This window comes from Monodelphis domestica, chromosome 8, assembly GCF_027887165.1.
Source record: "Monodelphis domestica isolate mMonDom1 chromosome 8, mMonDom1.pri, whole genome shotgun sequence".
In the NCBI taxonomy this organism is placed as follows: Eukaryota; Metazoa; Chordata; class Mammalia; order Didelphimorphia; family Didelphidae; genus Monodelphis; species Monodelphis domestica.
Window position 1 is genome coordinate 206,458,173 of NC_077234.1, and position 22,897 is coordinate 206,481,069.

General features: G+C 34.8%; 1 protein-coding gene and 1 long non-coding RNA gene across 2 annotated transcripts in view; one reads left to right on the top strand and one right to left on the bottom strand.

Moving 5' to 3' along the window:
• Positions 1-268: 268 nt before the first annotated feature.
• The window catches only part of GABRB3 (gamma-aminobutyric acid type A receptor subunit beta3), a 268,362-nt gene continuing 245,733 nt past the window's right edge, over positions 269-22,897 (bottom strand). Inside the window, exon 9 of the mRNA XM_001362948.4 lies at positions 269-5,210. Coding sequence (XP_001362985.1) covers positions 4,869-5,210 — 342 coding nt within the window. The 3' untranslated portion in view covers positions 269-4,868. The remainder of the gene's footprint in view (positions 5,211-22,897) is intronic.
• Positions 7,533-22,053, top strand: LOC130455913 (uncharacterized). Its single transcript, XR_008914190.1, has 3 exons — positions 7,533-7,751; positions 15,286-15,338; positions 21,860-22,053. It is a non-coding gene; the product is annotated as an uncharacterized LOC130455913 (long non-coding RNA).

The window sequence follows — 22,897 nt, forward strand, 5'->3', positions numbered from 1 at the left end:
AATCCTCTTAAAATGGAATAACTTTCTGTTTATAACTTTTTTTTTAAAGACAGGAGGACTAGATGACCACTATGAATATATTTCCCATGTAGCTACAGATGAATAGTACTTGTATGTTGATTTGCGCTTTCTGACCCACTCAATTGTGCAAACATTTCCTCTGGCTTTCAATGAAATCCCAAACCTGAATATGAAAATAAAGTTTCTTAGAATAAAAATAACCAAATTAAAAAATAGTCACCCCCCAATGAATCATTACAAGTCATCATTTAGTCCTTTTTTTTTAATAAATTAGTATTCATTCATCAACATTGCTCATATTTTGTCTATCACTCAGTTTTGCTGTTTGTTTTTTCATGTCAAATTATACAAAAGAATATATACATAAATGTGCTTAAGCAAAACTGGGCTTTAATTTATCTTTACAATGGGATGTCATTAACATAGGAGTTAGCTATCACAACACGGTTATCTATTTCTACTTCAGACTCTTCAGGCTGTAACTCAGGATAGTCCTGTAGTTGCCTTGAATGCCCTCATGGACTTGGAAAGTGAAAAGATGAAATGAAAATGAAGCACACTTATGGGGCTAGTCCTGGGTGAAGCATGATATGCAAACTAGTCTCTGAGAATAAACCACTTGTCCAGGCAAGTTAACATGAATTTTTTAAGGTCATTATGCTGCCTTTTAAGAGCAGTGGAAGAGGTAATTATTCAACGGGCATACTACTTTCCTGCAGGTTGGGGTGGGAGAGGGGAATCACTTCTAGAGATAATACTTTCCAGGCTGATAAAATAACCAGAGTGACTTTCAAAAGAGATAATAGGATAATGGAACTTTGGGCCAAATTTGTTTTCATTAAAATCTAAGTGCTATAAATTAGGTACTGGATTTAAATAACATATTTATGGCACATTAATATTTTCAAGACAGTATATTTGAAGTTGGGCACTTCCTCAGCTTTAAAAAAATTGTCATAAGGCCAGATTACCCAGAAAAACCAAATGAGAGTAACTGCAGGCTGCCCCAGATGGTGCCCCTGGAGCTGCACCATGCTTATTCCTATCTAAATGTCACCTACCTAGCCAGTCTGGAATCACCTCCGCCATATTGCGGGTGAAAACATTTATAAGCAAAATTGGACAGAGTAGGATCTAGTGAGGGTACCCAAAGAGAGAGATGATCTAGCTTAAGGACAAGGCAGTGGCCTTAAAAGAGGGGGCACCGTAGGTGTGACTTTTCTAACGTAACCAACTTGGAACTTCAGAGCTTATTATTTGGAATTTCCCAACGTCTGATTAGGCTCCAGGAGGGTAGTGAAGAGACTGACATAAATGACATATGATCCAGTCGGTGAAACCCCATGTAGATGCTGGTTAGGGGCCAAAAGAGTAACACACCTACCCAAGAGGCTAACCATGCTAGAGATGGAAGATGTATGGAATGACACGGGCTAAGAAGCCAGAGGTGGTTTAGGGTCTGCACCATCAAATGGGATGCCCACACCCACTGAAGTCATGGAGCACAACTGGGTGACTATGAATGGACTCAAGAAGAGGTGAGTCTGGGTAATAAGAAGACAAACTTCACAAGGATTCTACCATATACCTTGAGGACCTGCGAACATTTTTTTTGAAAAGACACATATATTAACCTATCTAGAAATCTGATTATGATTTTTAAAAACTCCTTTTCAATTCTCAGAAAAGTCATCACACAAGTCCCTTCACCAACCTTTTCTTTACAACCCTGGATGAGGTCTGGAAACAATACAATTTGAAGAACAGAGTTCTGGCTTTGGGCCTCATCTCTACAGCTCCTACAAAGACTAGAACAGCTGCTGTGGTTCATGATGGGCCATGTTGGCCTGGAGATGGAAAGAAAAGAATTGGGAAAGCAATTCAAATAGTCTGGGTCATGATGGTAAAAAATTGCTCATTCCCAAATTTTCTGCTGCTTTAAAAAAAACAGTTTAAGCAGACTCTATAATTCTTTTTATCAGAAGAAAACACTGTTTCCCCCTGAAAAGGGTAAAGCAAACACATGCCCATGGATATGGAAAAGGTTTTTATCGAATATATGTATGTATGCATGTATGCATGTATATATATATATAGTTACAAATACAATATGTAGTATAGCCATTATATTTACTTCGTTGCAATGTCTACAAAGATGTGAATCCCAATCTCATTGCCAAATGCATATAAAAAGCTCAAAAGCTATTATTACCTACCATGCAAATTTATACCAAGGAAAACTTGTAAAGTGGATTGCAGGAGCTCTTTTGAGGTCTAAGGGTTCTCTGCCATTGCTGTTCATGAACTTGAAGTTCACATATGTGTATATTTTTAACTTCTCCCCACCCTCTCCTCCGCCTCCTCCCATCCTCAGGAAAGGATTCATGGCACAATTCTGAAGAGTACGCATTGTGCATTTCAATATTCCAAATGTCCACAATGAACTGCTTTCTTCACATCCTTTGTATTTTAAGTCCTTCATATGTGTGGAGCTCCAACCTTGAGTCACTGGACACAGAAAAATAGCGGAAGTGTTGAAAAAGATATGATCTTCAGCAACATCTCTTTTCTTTAAAATGTTTATAATGGATAAGGCCACTCACAAGATTTTCCCAATTCATTCATAGTTTATAAACCCATATTAAGTTATCCTGAGAGTGCCAAAGAAAAACCCGAATAAACACATAGCTACCTGTTTAGTCTCCATATAAAGTAAAACTAGAGAAAGTCTGATTGATTTTTTTTTTTGAGGAAGAGGGGACGAAGAAGAAGAATGGAGAAAGCTGGGGATGGAGGAGAGGAAGGGGAAAGAAAAAAAATTAGGAATTGCTTCCAGCATTAGACTTTGTGTATTCAATTTAATCCCAAAGTGAATCTAGCAGCTGTTAAATACTCCTTCAAATCAAAGGTTGTAATGACCACTGAAGGGAACTCCCACAGAAGTAATACTGGACAACTTGTACATCCTTGTAACATCCCAGGTGGTGTAGGTCCTATCAATATTGAAATGAAATCCAAGGGTCAGAGAGTTGGACCAAGATCTGGCTGACTGCTTCTGGGTGTTGGACAGAACAGAGGCAGCTGGGGAATATGCAACATTTTGAGACAACAGCAGCCAGGAAATCTATTTTCATCTCAAAAGGAAATTTAGCAATTCTTTCCTGGATATTTAGCTTTTTTTTTTTTTCCTCCAAATGCTTAATTCCACTTTGACACCTATTTATAGGACCATGGTCATGTCCATTTATGGATGTCTGTGATAGAAATATTGTTTACAAAAAATATATCATCTTTTTTTTTCTTTAGAAAGATCTAGTTGTCTAAATAGCAAGTGAAGGTTGCATCTATGAAACCAGTGCACCTTGACTTGTATCTACTAGCTTTAAAAAGTCGAAAGGATGAGGACATGGATTCAGAATGAGACGAAAGAAATGAGCATGCCGTTTTGTCAGGCTGATGTTTGCCTAAAAAAAAATGGCTGCATGTATTTGATGATGAAATGCCATGCATTAGTTAGTTTACTGATTGCTGACTGCAGCATCGCAGTTGTACCAGGAGTGGTTTGATGTGCTCCTTATGGCATATGTTGGACATGGAAATAAAGGCCATGAGTATATGTCTTGATTTTTGTGTTTCAACAGTAGAAGCATTTTAGCTTAAGTCTTAATTCCAGATCATAAAAAAGTAGTCACATCACGTGAAGAAAAGATATGACATAGCATGCTGCCACAGTAGCAAGCATAAGAATGAAAGTCTTCGTAAAATATACATATGTATGCATATTATGCAAATATATTTTATAGTAACATACAATGTTTTAAGAATGTTGGATAATGCGAACACAAATTAGAAAAAAAAATCTAGATGGTTTTATGTTAGAGTAACAAATAACCTGAGACTTTGATGCTTTCTGTTAGATATCAGTCTTAGAATTCTATGAGATGCAGAACACATTTTTCAGTCATTGAAATGTCAACTAAAATGATACCAAAATGTGCTAAAAATTTCCCATTAGTATGGCTAAGCTGGAATCGGTCCGAGTGTACCCAAACAAAACAAAACCAAACCAAAAAAAAAAAAAACCCAACAGAACGAAACAAAAACCAACCCCAAACTGTGTATTACAATACTTACAAATGAGATTCCATTCACCATGGATAGATTTTTCAAAAGATGAGGCTTTGAACATATTAATGTGAGCATCTTAAACAACAGGAAAGCTCTTTTTCTGCAACTATTTAATCCAAGTCAATGATCACTGAAAAATGACACGTGTGGAAGATGAAAAGAAACCTTATAAACTGAATGAGCAAAGAAAACTTAGCTCAGTAAAACGAAGGATGGGATATGAAAGAGAAGTGACTCATTTTAAACTAGCAGTACCATTGGATGGGTTTTTGAAGAGTACATTAGCTTTAAGTAATCAAGGTTTTGAAAACCTGTACTGAAAATGTCTAATTTATGATAACTTAAGACATATTTAGGGGTGATTTTATGCAACACTCCCTCATTCTTAAGATGAAATATTTAGATGATATCTGTCCCTTTCAGTAAAAAAAAATGCACCCACTTCCTTTGATATGCATTCTGTATTAAATTGTCCATAGCTGCTGAAAGTATACATGTATGTGCATTTGTGTTATACACATGTGTGTAAAAACATATGCACATACATTCTCATATACATGTGTATTTATATATATGTTGAGAAAGTTCACATATATATATATACAATTGCATATGTATATATATGTGTGTGTGTATTTATATATAGGTATAAAAATGACAGGCAGAGTAATATTTCACTCAGTGTTAAATGAAGTCTGTGAAAAACCAAGTATAGTCACTCAGTTAACATAATACAGCCAGTAAATTAGGTTGAAAAGAGAAAAAGTAAATGGAAACACGATCCTTGACCATCTGTCTATGGCATTCACATCCGTTAAGTCGGGGATTTTTATTTTGAGCTGTGAAGACCTCCTCCGTAAGTGAGTCTTCTTGTGCGGGATGTTTCTGTCCCCCATATGTCGCCCATGCCCTTCTCGAGGCATGCTTTGTTTCCTGTACTGGATTCCTGAGTTGTCGAAGGATATTGCTGAATTCCTGGAATCGCCAACACCTCCTGTGACCTCATTCACTTCATTATGAATTTCAAGTGATGTTAACAGAATGTTTCCATGAGCATCCACCTAATTGGAAGAGACATCACATCATCAGACAACTCAAGTGCCAATAAATTTAATTCCCATATTCCAAACACAGAGCAGGCTATATAATTTGTATGACTCTGAGAATATCATGGATACTTATTATACATCTTTCATATCCATTGCTGCATTTTATTGGAAAATATAATTTCTTGAATTTTAATAGCAATGTAGACATCTATCTGCCTTGATAAAAAAAAAACCCTTTATGTATGAAAATAAATACCATAAAGAGGACTTTTTCAAATTGAAATTCCTCAATGAGAATGAAACACACTATTGGAAAACTAAAGACCAAATTTCTTATTTTAATAAAATTTTTGTAAGGTATCCTTAAATACTTATCTACTTCAGAGTCATGATAGGTTACTTAAGGTCTTTTCTTCCACTATGCTCTTTTGTTCTTTACTAGAATAGCAAATTCTTCATTTTTCCAAGAAAAATATTTTACTATAGTTCAAATGCCTCTCTTATACACTGTACAAGTGGATGGGATTTACCTAGTATTGGCAATATGTTTCTAAATGGACTTGGGATATGGGCTATCGAATAAAAATATGCCTGGAATATTGAGATCATTTTTAGCTACAGAGTCTACAGGTAATAGATGTATCTAGATGACCAATGGTTGAACTTCCTTCCAGATGATGTTGGGGGTCTGAATATACTCAAAATAATGAGTCAATTGCCACCAATCAAATCAGAGATAACCCATAAGTAACTTTTTAAAGCTCAGCATACTTCATACATTGGGTTCATTTGGTGCTGGTACAATCCCAAATACTTTGACATTCCTTCATTGTGACACCATTCCAACTACTCAGAATGCCACTGATGTGTATATTTTAAAATGTATTCACTTGTTCTGAACCTAAATTTATTGGCATTTTCCTGGAGAAATTACACCAGATTACTTGGTTGTCTAAAAATATGAATCCCTGAGGGACAATTATAAAAAAAAAAAACCTTTGAAACTTCATAGTTAATGGCTTGCTTCTGAAAAAAAAAAAGATAAATATTGAAGCATTTTTTGGAAAAATTGAGATACTAATATGCTTTTGGTGGACCTGTGAACTGATACAACTCTACTAAACTGTGCTACTAAGTCTGTATCCCAAAGAAATTAAAGGTAGGGGGGAAAGGACCTACTTGTACAATAAATATTTATAGCTGCTCTTTCTTTGCTGACAAAGAACTGGAAACTGAAGAGATGTCCATCAATTGGGGAATTATTGAACAAGTTCTGTTATATGATTGTACTTTTGTACCATAAGAAGTGACAAACAAGATGATCACAAAACAACCTGGAAAGGCTCATGAAGGAAGTCAAAGTGAAGTGAGCAGAACCAGGAAAACATTGTACACAGTTATAATAATAGTGGATAGTGATCAACTGTGAACAACATGATTATGATCAACAAGGCAAGGATCCAAGATGTTTCCAAGGGATTCATGACAAAAAAAAGGATATCCATCATCATAGAAGGAACATATGAAGGCCAAAAGAAGACTGAAGCATACCTTTCTTCACTTTATTTACTCCATGAATTTTTCTCTAGTGTAAGCAATATGTGCCTTGTTTCAGAAGATGAATATAAAAATATGTATTGTATCATAACATGTGTGCAGCCTATCATAGTGTCTACCTTGTTGGGGAAGGGAAAGGGGCAGGAAGTAGAGAAAGAACATGGATTGAAAAATATCAGAAGATGGTTATTAAAAATTGTATTGGCATGTAAAATCTGGAAAAAATAAAAATTCAAACAAAAAATAGTTTGTTGAGCAGGGAAGATTTGGTGAAGTGGTTCAGATAATTTTCTTAATCTACCTTCTTTATTGCGGGTTCCCAACTGGTTTTTCTGAGGGGAGAATATTAAATCATAGCCTCTTACCATTTTGGGTACCTTATAGTTTTCTCAGCTCCCAAAGATTGAGCTATGAAGTTTAGAAAATACAGGATCTATAATGAGAACCTGGGTTCAAATCCTACATCTGGTACCTAGTCTTTGTGTGACCTTTGGCTAGTCATTTAATTTTCTGAGTTGCATCATCCTTCTTCATTCGCAAAATGATGAGTTTGGACCATATGCTTCTGATGTTTCAGATTTATGATTTTTCCACGGAGATTTGGTATGTATTTATGTGATGTAAAAACATAGAGATAGTATTCTCTTAACTTCTGTAACTGTCAGGCAAATACCTTCAGAGTGATTTCTTATTCACTAAATAATTTGTGTCTTGCATAATAATTAAAGTTCTTATTCTCATAATGTAGGAAGGGATTTTAGAGGCTATGCAGTACAAATCTTCTCCACTATCTTAATCTAAGAATTTATCTATTATATCTCAGAAATTAAGCCACCATATGAAGACCTCCTATGACAGGGAATGAATTAAATAATGTTAGGTCATTTCATTTCTAGGATGCTTCAATTATTAAAAATTCAGCATGATATGGTGTCCTTGGAGACGGAAAAACCTGGATTCAAGTTTTCTGACATGTAGTGGCGGGTATGATCCTAGGTAAGTCCCTTGTGTTCTAGTCTTTTCTCTAAGGCTGCATTTCAGGGGTGTCTGTTTTCATTGGTTGCATGAGTTTGCTCAATAAATGCAATCTGAGATCTAGACTTTATCCTTATTGTTATTTTGTCATTTGGTAGTTTTTTTCTTATATTTAGAAAAAAAGGGTCTACTTTCCTATAATATATAACCATTTGTTCCAGTTTTGTTCTCAAATAAAAAAAATATATATTTTGAATGTGTCAAATCAAATATTTGAGAACGGCTACCATTACCCTTTATCAAATCAGGACTTCTATTAGCCAAGATAAATCTGAACAGTTCTTTCAATGTTTTTTCCTGTTTTAGTTCCCTCCCCAAATGGTATCCCCCAAGTTGTTTCTCTAAACTCATTTTAGTATTATAGTACATGAATGTAACTTCTAAATTATGACACTCAGAACTGAAACATAATTGTCACAATCAGAGGTGTGCTGGAGCCAGCTTTAATTGGTTTATGAGAGTTGACTGTTAAATTTTCAGTGTGAATATTTATACCTCAGAAATTTACTTCTCCAATGTAGGATTTGATATATTATTTACTTGATTTTCTAAACTTAAAAAAATGTTAATAATGTAGATTGTGCTTCAAAGTGTATTGCACATATTTCCAGACTGATCGTTAAATATTTATTGCATACCCCAATATTGTATAAATGCTTCTTGAGTTCATCAGGAATACAGTTGAAGGCTAAGAGAATGAAGTTATCTCCAGACTGGAAGCCTAATGAATATAGGCTAATAATAAATAGTAATTGGATGTATATAGTGCTTTAAGGTTTGCAATGCACTTTACATCCATTATCTCAACTAAGCCTAATGACACCCTTGCTCATAATACTTGCTCTAATTCTTCCAATATCCCATGGGTATCAATGTTCCTACTACTCCATCTATTCACCTATGGTCTCCCATTGTTGGACCAAGACTCTCTTATTGGTTTTTTTAACTTTCTCACATTCATAATATTTTATTTTATGAAACTTCTCATATTTAAATCATTATTAGTAATTACTGTACACATTTACTTATATCATAAGCTAATGTACTTTGAATTATATAGAATCTTAATTCTTCTTAATTCATTTGTGGTATTCTATGCTTTGGAGTCTATAGCACTATTTTTTTGTGTTGAAGTGGCTTCCTATCACCTCCAGGACTAAATACAACACCACCTTTGTAGTCTTCTAATATCTTATTATATCCCTCCACTCTTCAATACTCTTTAGTGCAATGACTCTGGCCTCCATTATAATTCTAGGACAGCTAGGCAAATGGGATTAAGTGACTTTCTCAGTGTCATATGGATTTGAATATTAGATTAGATTTGAACCCAGGTCCTGTTGCTTCCAGGCCAATGCTTTATCCACTGTGTCACTTGGCTGCCCCACATATGAGACTTAAAAAGAAGATTAATCCACAACAACTATTCAGAGGACATGTTTTATGAGAGAAGGAAAAAAATATTCATTAGTTCCTCGTGGCCCCTTTTGACTTCTGTAGTGATGTCAGTAGAAGAAGAGTGCTGGAGGAGTTTAAATACACTTAAATAGACTTCTTAGATATTCACAAACATAAATTAATCAGTCAGTGTTCTGAGTGCACTTTGGACAGATAAATATCACAGGTAAGCACTAGTAAAGTTACATGATGGAAATCTATTAAGACTGCATTAGATTCTCTTGATTGCCATATCATACATACAATTGAAACAAACAGAGTCAGGAGTCCCCATCGAAAAACCTTTCTTAATGAAATTATTTTAAAAAGTCCTATTGATGCACTTTATTTTTTAAAGTAACATAATCATTCCCAATTAACCATGCCATTATCATGAACCTTTGTCCCTTGTAACAACAACAAAACAAAACAAAACAAAACAAAAAACTAAGCGAAACTAGCTGTCACAATGATAATGTTTTTCAATGTATGCCATTATTGGTATCTACTACATCAAATCTGCACTTTTACTGAGAGGAAGAAATATCTTTCACCATCTACCTCTGGAACCAACTTTCATCATTGCATTTAATCTGAATCTATCTATCTTTTAATGTTGTTTTCAATTATATTGTTGTTGCGGTCATGTGGGCTATTCTCTTTTGCTTTCTTTTCTCTCCCCATGTTTCTATTAATTTCTCATATTCATAGTTTCTTAAACTGTAATGATATTTCATTACTTTCAAATGCCAGTTTATTCAGCCATTCCCCAATCAATTAACCAATCAACAAATATTTAGTAAGTGCTAATTATGTGCCAGGCTTTATGCTAGGCACTGCAAATATAAGCACAAACAAAAAGGAATGATTGCTGCTCATTTTAATGAATATTGTATAATTAATAGTCTATGCATTAGGGAAGATAACATGCACATATATGAATATGCATAGAGAATAAAGATAAACATATTCATATTTTATAAATATATATGACAAATAAATACAAAGTTCAAAATGAGTTAATTAGGAAAGACAATAACATCTGAGGAGATTGGAATAGATTTCATATAGAAGGGACAAGTGTCTTCTAGCCATGGAAGAAAGTCATAATAAATGTACAGAGACAGAATTATGAAGTACATATTATGTTTGAATAGTTTGATTGAGCCAAAAAGTGAAATGAGGGGAAAAGAATGTAGAAAGAGCCTGAAAAGTGTATAATTGAAAATCTGATACCCTAAAAATAAAGAACTACATTTCCCGGGAGCACACTGACTTCCTGTCATTACGCACTTCCTGTAGACAGGGAATAAATATCCAGTGGGCAGTCCTACCTGCTTTTTTTTTGGCATGCAGCCAGTGGAATTGGTGGAGAGTGGGGATTTTGAAAATGGCTAACCAGCCATGGGCATGTGGTTTTTATTTTGTATCCTTTTTATTTCTTGATTTCTAATGATCATTTAATAAACCTCCAAAAATATAATATTTTTATTATTTAATATTTTAATTTTAATTTTTACAAAAGATAGGCTGTGTCCACAATGTGAAGGGTATTAAAAAAGAGAGATGTTTATATTTTATCCTACAGGCAACAGGAAACCACTGGAATTTATTGAGTAGATGAGAGACTTTCAGATCTGTACTTTGGCATATGTTGGGAGGTTGGACAAGATGGGCTGGTAATTCAATTAGGAATCCAATCTACTGTAATGGTTTTTAGGTCCTTACTGTACTACTTTGACACTTCTCTGACTGATTTCTCCATCCTGCCCAAGGAAGCTCACTCTTGGGATAACATCATCCTGGACCATCTCATTCTGCCTTGGTCCACTGCCTCATCGCTACCCTCTGCCACCCGCATTGGAGTGGGGCCATGAATTCTGAACCCCTGTGTAGGGGGAGATATTGATTTAGAAATCTCTTTGTTTCTCATATGGACCCACTAATGTGGGGTTTTTACTGACTTTTCTGCCCTATCCTTGAGTTGGGTACCTTCCCTTCCCCTTTCCCACTTCTTTTCAATTTCCTTTTTATGCTTAGTCTTCCCCTGTTAGATTGTAAGCTCCTTGAGGGCAAGGACTATCATTGGTTATATTTGTATCCTCAATGCTTAGCACAGGTCTTGGCACATAGTAGGTTCTTAATAAAAGTTTACCAACTATTGATTGAGATGACGAGGGCCTGAATTAAGGTAGTAGCTAGGGGAGGAAAGAGAAAAGGGATCAGATGAGAGAGATATCATATAGAGAAACAGTAAAAATTGGCAACTGATTGGATAATGTAGTGTAAAGGAAAAATAAGGAGCTGTGAATAATGCTGAGGTTCAATAAATATTCTATTTCCAGTCTTTTGCTAAGGAAAAGCATCAGGAACATTTTGTTACACTTAGGACCTTTATTTTTGCATAAATCCTTTTCAAGCTATATACATTCTACCTCGTGGTATTGTGAGGTCCAAATGAGATAATACTAAAAGTTTACATTTATATAACCATTTAAAGTTTGTGAAATGCTTATTTATTGAAAGTTTTTGAAGATTAGAAAGAGCTACCTAAATAGCCTGTTGTTATTCTTTTTCTTATGCCTACTACCCACAGTGCCCCTAGGTAACAATATTGGTTTTTATTCTTCCCCATTTTGATTGCACTGATGGATTAATTTCCTTGAAAAGATGAATCTGTTGGTTCCCTGTGGTCACAGGACTGGTTAGAAATAGAAACAGTCAGGGTGGCAACATTCCCAACCTTTTTCTCTGGCACGCTAGGGAAAGGGGTGTTGATGGGCTGGCTGGCTGCCTTCTTCTGCTAAGAAGATTCAGGAATCTTTAGAGGAAATATGGTGAGTTCATGCTAATGTCAAGCTCTTTTTAATGGGGAGTAGAATGGGGACTATGCGTGTGCCTTCTATTGACTCCTGAAATTTGGCAACAGAAAGAAAATGGAAGTAAATGATACTTTATAAATAACATTACAAGCAGCCATTTCTCTGAGTTTGAGTTATTTTAAGATGCAAATGTGAGGAAAATGCACCGGATTATCATTTTGAGGGGACTTAATAAACTGCAGCCATCAATGAGACATTTCAAAAATAGGCTGCATTTAAAATAGAAACGTTTAAGCTATAATCTGCTTTGCCCAAGTTTAAAGAATTACCAAAGGTTGAGTTAAAAAGTGAGCTTGAGGATCCTTTTTTTCTTTTTAAGTAACATCATAGGTATGGTTTCCTCATAACAAAAATGAGGTTTGTTAAATATTCATCAAAACTTCAAATAATTTATTTTCCTTATCATTTTTACCCTTAAGATATCCCCCAAATATATCCCATTCTTATCACTCAACCACAGGATTAAAAATCAAGAAGACCTGGGTTCAAACTTAGATGCTTACTACCATAGGAGCCTGGACAAACAATTTACCCTGTCTGTGCCTTAGTTTCCTTATCGGTAAAATGAAGGAGTTACACTTGATAGCCTCTAAGGTTCTTTTCAGCTCTAAAATCTAAAGTCCTATAATCTATGACATATAATTAACATAGTTCAGCCTTTAATTCTCCCTGGCTTGGACGTTGGCCAAAGCCTCCTACGCAGTGTCCCTCATTTTAGTCAGATCCACTCTCCAAGTTCTTCTACACCTAGACACCAAAATTATCTCTCCAGAGCACAGAACACGCCATGCTATTCTCTTTCTAAATAAGCTTTCTAGCCTTCCTATTGCCTCAGTCCTTATCTGAGTATTCAGATCCCTTCACAGTCCCGTTTCATCTTGTGTTCTGAAATTTATTTCACATTCCCTCTCTTAAAAAAAATCAAACAAACAAAAAAACTAACTAAAACTAAAAACAATGTTCATTCCATCTCACAAGTAATACTAAGCATGGATTCCAGGGCAGAAGGGTAGTAACGGCTGGGTAATTGGGGTTAAATGACTTGTCCAGGGTCCCATGGCTAAAGTATCTGAGGGTCAATGGGGATATGATTGGGGATGTAGACTCTAAAGGATCACCCTAGTGCAATGATCAATAATAGGGAAATAGGTCTTGATCAATGACACATGTAAAACCCAGTGGAATTGCATGTCGGCTATGGGGGGGGAAGAAAAGGGAGAAAGAACATGAATCATGTAACCATGGGAAATATTCTAAATTAATTAAATACCAATTTTCAATTAAAATAAAAAAATAAAAATAAATAAAGAAGTGTCTGAGGTCAAATTTGAACCCAGGCCCTCCTATCTATGGGCCTGGCTTTTTCTGTACTACTTCTCTTTAGGCATTGTTTGAGCCTAATTTCTTTGCTGATTCCAAAACTGAATATCCTATCAGTCCTGTTCTCCATTTCTTTGTACTGACTTTGTTCTGAATGCCTGCAATCCATTCTCTCCTTACTTTTAGTTTTTAGCAATTTTTCAAGGATAAACTTAGGGACTTCTTCCAGATTCCCTTAAATGTTAGCTCTTTCCATATCCTCAAATTATATTGTGCTCATCTATGCTAATATTTTGTTAAAAAATGCAAATAAAAAAGATTTAGGTTATTGTCATTTGTCCTTGTATCTCCAGTGTTTTATACATAATAGTTGATTATAAAATGTTTGATTCATGAAATTAATTTAAAAATGGATTTTGCTACATATGCAATTTCCAGACTTCTTAAATCTTGGAGGACATAGTATATGTTTGTGGCTCGAAAAGATCAATTCCACTATTGGAAAAAAATGCATTCTCTTTGGAAATGCATATTCTGCACTTCAAACTTAATTGACAAAAGAACTCACGTCAACCATTTAAGGCAGACTCAAACGTCAGTGTTTATTGGATTGTACGCTTAACACGAGTCAGCCATAGCATGCTGCAACTTCACAAACAGCCAACTGAACTTTAAGTTGTGTTCAGATGAACACAGAATCCAGAATCAGAGGGATGCTGGCTATATTTTACACTGCCCTGGCCTGATTACATTTGGATGATTGTAGGTTCAATTTTGGGTCCAACATATTAGCAGAGACCTTGACACTGGAATGGAGGATAGAAATCAAAAAGTGTAGGGATTTCATTGCTTCATGTTATATATCATTTTATCAACAATCTCATAATTTTGGCAACTCCTTTGGAGGGTGCTAATCACAACTCAGCCATATCTCCTCATCATTCACAAGGGGATTTAAAATCCAAGTTAAGGAAAAGCTGAAGGATCTGGAAAAGGTATCAAGGGGATGTAATACATTGATTCTTCTGTGGCTCTCTGCTCTGATTAATGAGGTTACTGCCTTTTATTTATTATTTATTATGCTTATTTAATATAATATATAAGTTTGAATATTATATTATTATATATTATATATAAAATATATATTTATCATGCCTATTTAATATAATAAACAACTTTATATAATATATAAATAATATAAATATAATAATAAATAACATAAAATATAAAAATAAACAAATTTAATATAATAAACAAAATATATATTATATTATTATATATTATATATAAAATATATATTTATTATTCCTATCATTCAATGCAGGTTCCAACTTTTCCATTTCTTCTTCTGTGTGATATTATCTGTATCTTCAAATAAACTGAGGAGGGCCACTCAGTATACTATGGGCTTCTTCTGCATCTCTTGACATTGAATGAGTGTCCATATATAGCACATAGGCTGTTCATCTATTTTCTCTTACTTTTGCTACAAGATAAATCTTTCCACTTTTTAAATTAAATTATTTTAAAAAAACTCTTACCTTCTGTCTTAGAATCAGTACCGTGTATTGGTTCCAAGGCAGAAGAGTGATAAGGGCTAAGCAATGGAGGTTAATTGACTTCCATAGGTAGGAAGTTTCTGAGGCTAAATTTGAATGGAAGACCTCCTCTATCCACTTGGGCTTAACTCTCAATCCATTAAGACACCTACCTACCTCCTCTATTTTTTTTAATCTAACCTCCAATTTCCTATTCTTTTATATTTCTCCACCTGGTCTGTTTTTTGTTGTTAATATGTATAATTACACCCATCATGTTTTTCCAATGCCCTTTGATTTGGCATTTTGATTCTGCAGGGACTATGGCACTAGAAGATTCCAACTCTTGTAGCATCATTAGCGGACTATTGGTAAGAATGCTATCCACATCCAGAGAAAGAACTGTGGGAGCAGAAACAGAAGAAAAACTACTTGATCACATGGTTCAATGGGGATGGATTGGAGATGTTGACTTTAAATGATCGCTTTATTGCAAATATTAATAATATGGAAATAGGTTTTGAACAATGATATGTGTAAAACCCAGTGGAATTGCTCATTAGCTATAGGAGCTGGGAGGGAAAGAACATGAATCATGCAACCATGGAAAAGTATTCTAAATTAATTAAATAATTTTTAAAAAGACTGTTGGTGCTAAGAACATGGCTATTTGGAGAAAGCAGGCATCATTATTCAATTTTTCCACAAACAGTCCCATGCATTATTTTGGACTCATTCCATCCTAAACCCAATCTAGTTTACTATCCATCCTAAATTTACATATTGATAGAGAAGTTCTATGCATTAGCTATTCAACTTCATATCATAGTTTGGGCAATAAGTATTCTTGACCTACTTATTTTCCCCCTCTGTGTGATAGCTATGCCTAACTTTGATGGTTATGAATTTCATTTGGCAGACTGAAATGTTTTGGGGTTTTATGTATCTGCAACAATGTTATCATCAGCCTAGGATTATTTCATCATCTTTAGGGAATTCTTCCATTTGGGCTCCATACTAGACACTTTCCAAGGCCAATCATCCAATAAACACTTATTAAACACTTATGCCAACTGCTGGGAACATAAAGACAAAAGTGAAATATTCTTATACTCAAGGAGATAATATTCTAATAGGGGAGAGAGATATGCACCTCTGTATGGGTAGCTAGATGGCACAGTGGATAGAGCACTGGGCCTGGAGTCAGGAAGACTTAATATAAGATAAAAATCAGTTTATTTTTCTGTAAAACAAGTTGGAAAAGGAAATTGCAAACCATTCCAAAATCTTTGCCAAGAAAACCCTGTGAGATCGGGAAGAATTGGACATGATTGAAAAATGACTGAACAACAATAACAACATTTATGTGTGTATGCATGTTGGTAAGCACATAGGGTGGGTTTCATGAAGAAGTTGGCACTTTAGAAGAAATTCAGAGGGGAAAAGTGAAGGAGAGAATTTCAGGAATGGGGAACAGTCAGCATAAAGGTTCTTTGAAAGAAATGGAGTGTTATGACTGAGGAACAGCAAATAGGTAGGAAGAACACTTGAAGAATGAAGTGGTACCACAAATTAGAGAAGAGAAGGAATTGATAATTAAAAAGTTTTAAATGCTCCAAAGGAAACAAGAAGGATCAATATTAAGAGGCCATTAGATTTGTCAGTGAGGAGATCTTTGGATAATTTTGGAGAATAGTTTTAATTGGTAGTGAGAAATACTTTTGCCAACATATGACTCCCTATGGTGTTAGTGAAGAGGATTCTGGAAAAGTTATGGAACATTGGAAAAATTCTTGGAGTGGTTCCAGCTTTTGCTGCTACTAAACCTCCATCTTTAAGCTATTAGTATTAATTAAATTAAATTAAAAGTATTAAGCATACTTTTAACATCCATATAAAATTCTCCCTATTATAGGTAAGCTTAAAGCAGGATTTTACTCTACCAAATCAACTACTTTCTAAAAACATAGAGCAATATGCACATTGGGGAAGAGTATTTTCAATTTTAGTTAATTTTAAGTCTGTAAAGATATGGTTTTTTACATTTCACTTTCCTCCTCCTCCTGTCCTTCTCCTCCTCCTTCCCTTCCACAAAATGACTAATATGGAAAACATGTTTTATGTGATTGAACATGTAAAATCTATATCAGATTGCCTATTTCAGGAAGGGTAAATGGGTGGAGAGTGGGAACAAGATAGAGAATTTGGAACTTAATTGGAAACAAAAAAATCAAAATCAAAAATATTTTTACAAGTAATTGGAGTGAAATAAAATATTATTTAAAATGATGTGGTCTGCTGCAGAATAAAATTTAAGAAGGCTGTCCTGTTTCATTCCCATATCTTCATCAAATATATTCTGAAAACGTTTACTTTTTGACCTCCTCTTCTTTTTCTTCTTTCTCCTTTTCTTATCAGATTTGTGATATTATCATTATAGGAAGTTTGGAATCTTCTCGATGAATGCAGCTTACAATCTTACACATTTGTTGTAAGTTGCTTCTCTGCAACTTACAATCTTACACATTTGCCTAGAATTCTGGGATTAGTTGAATTGACGAGGGTCATGCAACTAGAATGTGGCAGAAGAAAAAATTGAAGCTACTTCTTTCAGACTCCAAGACCAGATCTCTAGCCACTCTATAAGCTTGCTTTTCATATGGAATGTTTTCATAAAATTTTTGTAAAGATAATAAAGGAGTGAAACAAGTCAGCTTTTTCCCCCAGCAGTAATATATGACTCTTTACCCCCAAATACTTAATATCTTCCTTTCTTTAGGATATCTTAAGAACCAAACCCTTGATATCATCAAACTATGCTTTATTTGGCAAAAAACTGGTCTGTATATTTAGTCAGATATGGATATTGTTCTTGTTGGTTATCATTAGTGGAATTTGTCTTTCTTACATCACATTAAAGATATAATGCTATGTGGTATCCAAATATAGTGGTTCTACTCTCATTGATGCAGAAAAGATTCATTAAGGAAAATTTGACAGGTTTCTTCTATTTTTTAAGCATTTAATTCTTACACTTTCATTTTTAGAAATGTTCTAATTTCACTATGTCTCTTGCTAGGCTTTCTGTAACTCATTTATTCTCTCCAAAGCTTCTCACTCTTCTAAAAATGAGTTTATCTCAAACTCATTTTCCTTCATATCAATATCTCTCTGATTGGTCAGAAGATCAAATGTATGAAAGTTGAGGTGGTTTTTAAAGACTTTTGTTCAAATTGAGTGAAATTCTGACAATTTCCTTTGGATGTGGGGTATCATCTCTCCTATGCATTTTTCAGTGTCAATAGCTTATCTAAAAAGGCCCAAGTTAGAATTATTTTAATTACACATCATGTTTTTTTTTCTTATGACAATTGTCACTAAATATTTAAAGAGCTAGGTAGAAGCCTGGCAGAGTGTCCTCACTAATTTAAGCATCAATAGTGAGTCGTTGGGACAATAAGTCAATGGAATTGCCTAGAGAGGGGCAAAGTGGCCCAGGTCAGAAATGGAGCAGGCCAGAGTTCTTGTACTTATCAGTTATGAGATTGAGTCTATATGGAGCCTTTTACTTTTCAGCCTGGGAAGATGATAAGACCTACTTATTTATAAAACAGAAACACCTCAGTAGAAGAGGAATTGGATTTATTTGTTTTGAATCTAGATGGGGAGAATTAGGGATGGTGGTTCAAAATTAAAGAAGCTGATTTAGGTCCTAAAACAATTCAAAAGAATTTCCTTCCCTATAAGTAACACAATTAAGACATGGAATGAATTGCTTTTTGAAGCAATGCATAGGTCAATGCTCAGAGCTGTTGAGGAGACATTGCATGACCCTTGGGGAATGTTACAGAATAAATTCCTCCAGCAGGTAGGGAATTTGTCTTAATAATATCTGAGCTAGCACACAGACAAGTATTCTATTATTTACCTATCAACTTACAAGACCTGAAAAATCATATCCTATCACTGGTATCCCATTTTGCCAAGAGCATTATCTCTTTCCTAGTGATTAACAATCATATAGTAAAAACCACTTTCTAAATAACAGTTCAATGGACTATAAAAAGCTACTTTTTTTGGAAAGAAGTTCCAAATTAGCCAAAGCTTCTTCTTAAGGCAAAGGAAAGGAATACTTGGCAAGCCTATTTATTCAAACCATCTGTGAATGGTTCTAATGATTCATAGCTTCAGCAGGTCTCTAAAAAATATTTTGTTTACAATCTCTCCTTTTCTACCACCCTGCTGATATTGAAAAAAGTGTTGCTCTTCAGGGATAAAGATAAAACAAGAACTAGAAACAAAAAGTATGAGCTTTTAATCATTTTTTTGTTTTTGAAATTATAATATTTATACTTGTAATATCTAACAAGATTATAAATTTCATGAGAGCAAAGATCATTATATTTTTAGATGAGGCATGAACTTGATTTTGAATTGAATGAATATATTGATTTAATCACATTCAAATTTTCATTTACTTTCTGACTTCTAAACAGAAGAGTGGCAAGGGGTAGGCAATTGGGGTTAAGAGACTTGCCGAGGGTCACACAGCTAGGAAGTGTCAGAGTCCAGATTTGGACCCTCTTCCTCCTGACTCTAGTTCTGGCACTATATCCACTGTGCTATCTAGCTACCCCTAACTACATAGTTTTGCTAAGTTAGTGTTTACTATGTATAGAGTCAAGTTCTAGGTCTTGAGGGAAAGTGAAAATTAAGAACATTTGATTTCTACCCTCAAGGAGCTAGAGGCTAGAGGGATCAGGATAGATTAGAGGATATATTCAAGAATTAGTTGTTTGGCCCCAAAAAGAGAAAACTTAAGGAGCACATGCTAACTGTCTCCCAATTTTTGACATACGATTATGGAAGAAGCAATGAACTTTTTATTTATAGCAGCCAGAACTAAGAATAATGAGTGGAAATTTCAGAAAGACAAATTTCAACTAAACAGAAAGAAAATATAAATAATATAAAATAAATATATAAGATAGAATATAATTACTGTTATATATAATATGAGAAAAGTTATCCAAAAACTAGAGCTATTCCAAAATAAAATGAATTGTCTTAGGAGTATTGATTTTCCAGTTAAGGGAAATCTTGAGTAAGTGGGAGATGAACCATTGAGTATGTTGTAGAAAACATTCCTTTTTAGACATAGGTTGGTATATATAAACTCTCAGGTTCACTCTAACCCTCAGATTCAAGGACTCCATAAAATATATAAGTATAATCCATAATAATACATGATAAGTATATTGGAAAAGACTGCTTATTTTAATGTAACAAATAAATAAAATTAGGTTAAAAAAGAAAGTCTTTTGATTCAATTCAACATACACTTCATATCTTTTAGGGCAGGGACTATTTGTTTTGTATATTTCAAAGAAAACCTAACATCAAATATGATGCCATGAACATAGCAGGTGCTTCATAAATATTTGTTGAAATGAATTTACAGACTGTGAAGGGTAATGAATGATGGACAAAATTTAGAATTTTATCCAGTAGACGAAATGGAGGCATTACCCACCAATCTTCCTCACCCCGTATCAAACATGACCAAATATACCTCAAGAAAAATAGTCTGGTAATTTTTTAATAATAAATTGTAAAAAGAAAAGAAAGATGATAAAATTACTGCAGGAAATACTCCAGTAATACAAGTATGTAATAATAATGCCTCTTTTAGGGCAGTAGCAGTGAGAATAGGAAGAGAGACAGGTACTCTTTAACAAATGAGATCAGGTAGAAAACTAGGTTTGGGAGAATGATATTAGGCTGAGTTTGAAGTACCAATGGAATGTCCAAATAGAAATGTCTTATAAGTGATCAGGGATTCAAGTGTGAAAGAGAAAGATCAAGACTGGACTTACAGACTTTGGAGTCATTTGAGTAGAAGTGAAAATCAATGCTGTTGGCTTGAATAAAATTTCTGAGAGAAAAAACAGAAAGATAAGACAAGAAAACCAAGAACAGAACTTTGGGGAATACAGGACATCTCTGTCACCAGCTGGAAAAAAAGGGGAATCTGACAAGGAGATACTTGAAGAATAATTAGATGTAGCAAGAAGAACCAGAAGAGTATTGTCTATTGAAGGAGCAAGGGCAAGAGAGTGGTCAACATCAGGAAGTGGTCAACAGAGTGAAATATTGTAGAGAGGTCAAAAAAGGCAGAATAAAACACCACTGAAATTGGGGATGCAGAGATAGACTTAAACTTGGGGACTAAAGGGTAGAACTTCTTTTTGGAAAGAAGAGAGATGTTTCAATTAAGAAGTGAATGTGAATTTATAATACCAAGAATTTGAAAATTGACTAGCTATGGCCAAAGGTGCTTCTATCTGATAATGTGGTGGAGAATGAAGGCAGCTTTGCCTTGGATTTCTCATCTGTAAAATGGAGGGGTCAGTTAAGTTGATCTCTGATGTCCCTTCCAGCTATAGAACTATGATGCTATGAACTGCCTGTATTGAAGCCAGTCATCAACCTCCTTTGATAACCAATTTTGCTAATGCAGCACAGGCTGTAAAAATACCATTATGTCAGTCATTTTTCAGTTGTGCCAAACTCTTTGTGACCCCATTTAGGGTTTTCTTGGTAAGGATCCCAGAGGGGTTTGCCATTTCTTTCTCTAGCTCATTTTTATAAAGGTAGAACTGAGGCAACAGAGTTAAGTGACTTGTCCAGGGTCACAAAGCTAGTACATATCTGATGCTCCATTTGAACTCAGGTCCTCCTTACTATAGGGTCTACATTTTATCCATATGTCACTTAGCTGTCCTGCTCCTATGGATAGTTTGTTTTTAATTTTTCATTTGTATATTAAAGATATGGCAGAACACTAAAATCAATAGGATAATTTCTAGAAATTATCTTTTTTTTTTTTCAGCATGAACAAAGGCATTACTGAAATACTGGTATAGTGGGGAAGACACTTACCTTTCCTGGATCTTGGTATTCTCAAGTGTTAATTGAAGAATTTGATCTACAAGGCCTTCCTGAGGTTCCTTTTAACTCTAGATCTGTTATTCTCCACCACCCATTAGATTGCAAGCTCCCTCGGGTCAGTGTTTTTATTTGTATGTGCTTAATAAATGTTTATTAATTAGATCTGTGAATCTATCATCCATCCTTGAACCTGGATTTTTGTGGGTCTTCCTGTCTACCCAGCACTCATTGACACATGAGCTTTGCTATGCCTTATTTCTGTCCTGAGAGTCCTTCCCTAGATAACCTGGTGGCCCCAACTCCTGGGGGATCACCCTATTAATTCTAGGTTTAGTGCTTTATCCAATGAAGTTCTGAACTCCTAAGGTCATGCAGTTCTCAGCCTTCTCAGTAGCAGAGCTAACCAGGACTGAACCACCATGCCCAACTTGTATCCTGGAGTTCTTGATGAGTCTTTCCTGAAGATTATGCCTAAACTCATTTTTCATTTGTGTCTGACTCTTCATGATGCCATTTGGAGTTTTACTGGTAAAGATCCTAGAGTGATTTTCTATTTCCTGCTCCAGTTCATTTAACAGATGAGGAAACTGAGGCAAACAAGTTAAGTGGATTGCTCAGGGTCACAAAGCTAGTAAGTTCTGAGTATAATTTTATTTTAAAAAATGTGTAAGTTATCAATGGGGGAAAAAGAAGCCTGAAATCCCCTTTGTGAAATGAGATGACAAGCAGTGCTAAGGATCATTTTATCAATACTTTTCCCCCAAGGATTTTATCTTCACCTTTCCTCATTAAAATCAGTGATTTAATTATTGCTCTCTCTCCTGCTCTTATAGAACTTTATTGGAAGCAAAATTAGTTGCAAAAGAGCATATCATGGAGATATCACAAGATACTTTTCATCGTGCTTTTTTAGATTTCTTTAGTAGATAGTCTTATTTCTCCACCTTCCACTTTCCAACTTCTTTGTGGTATTACTTAC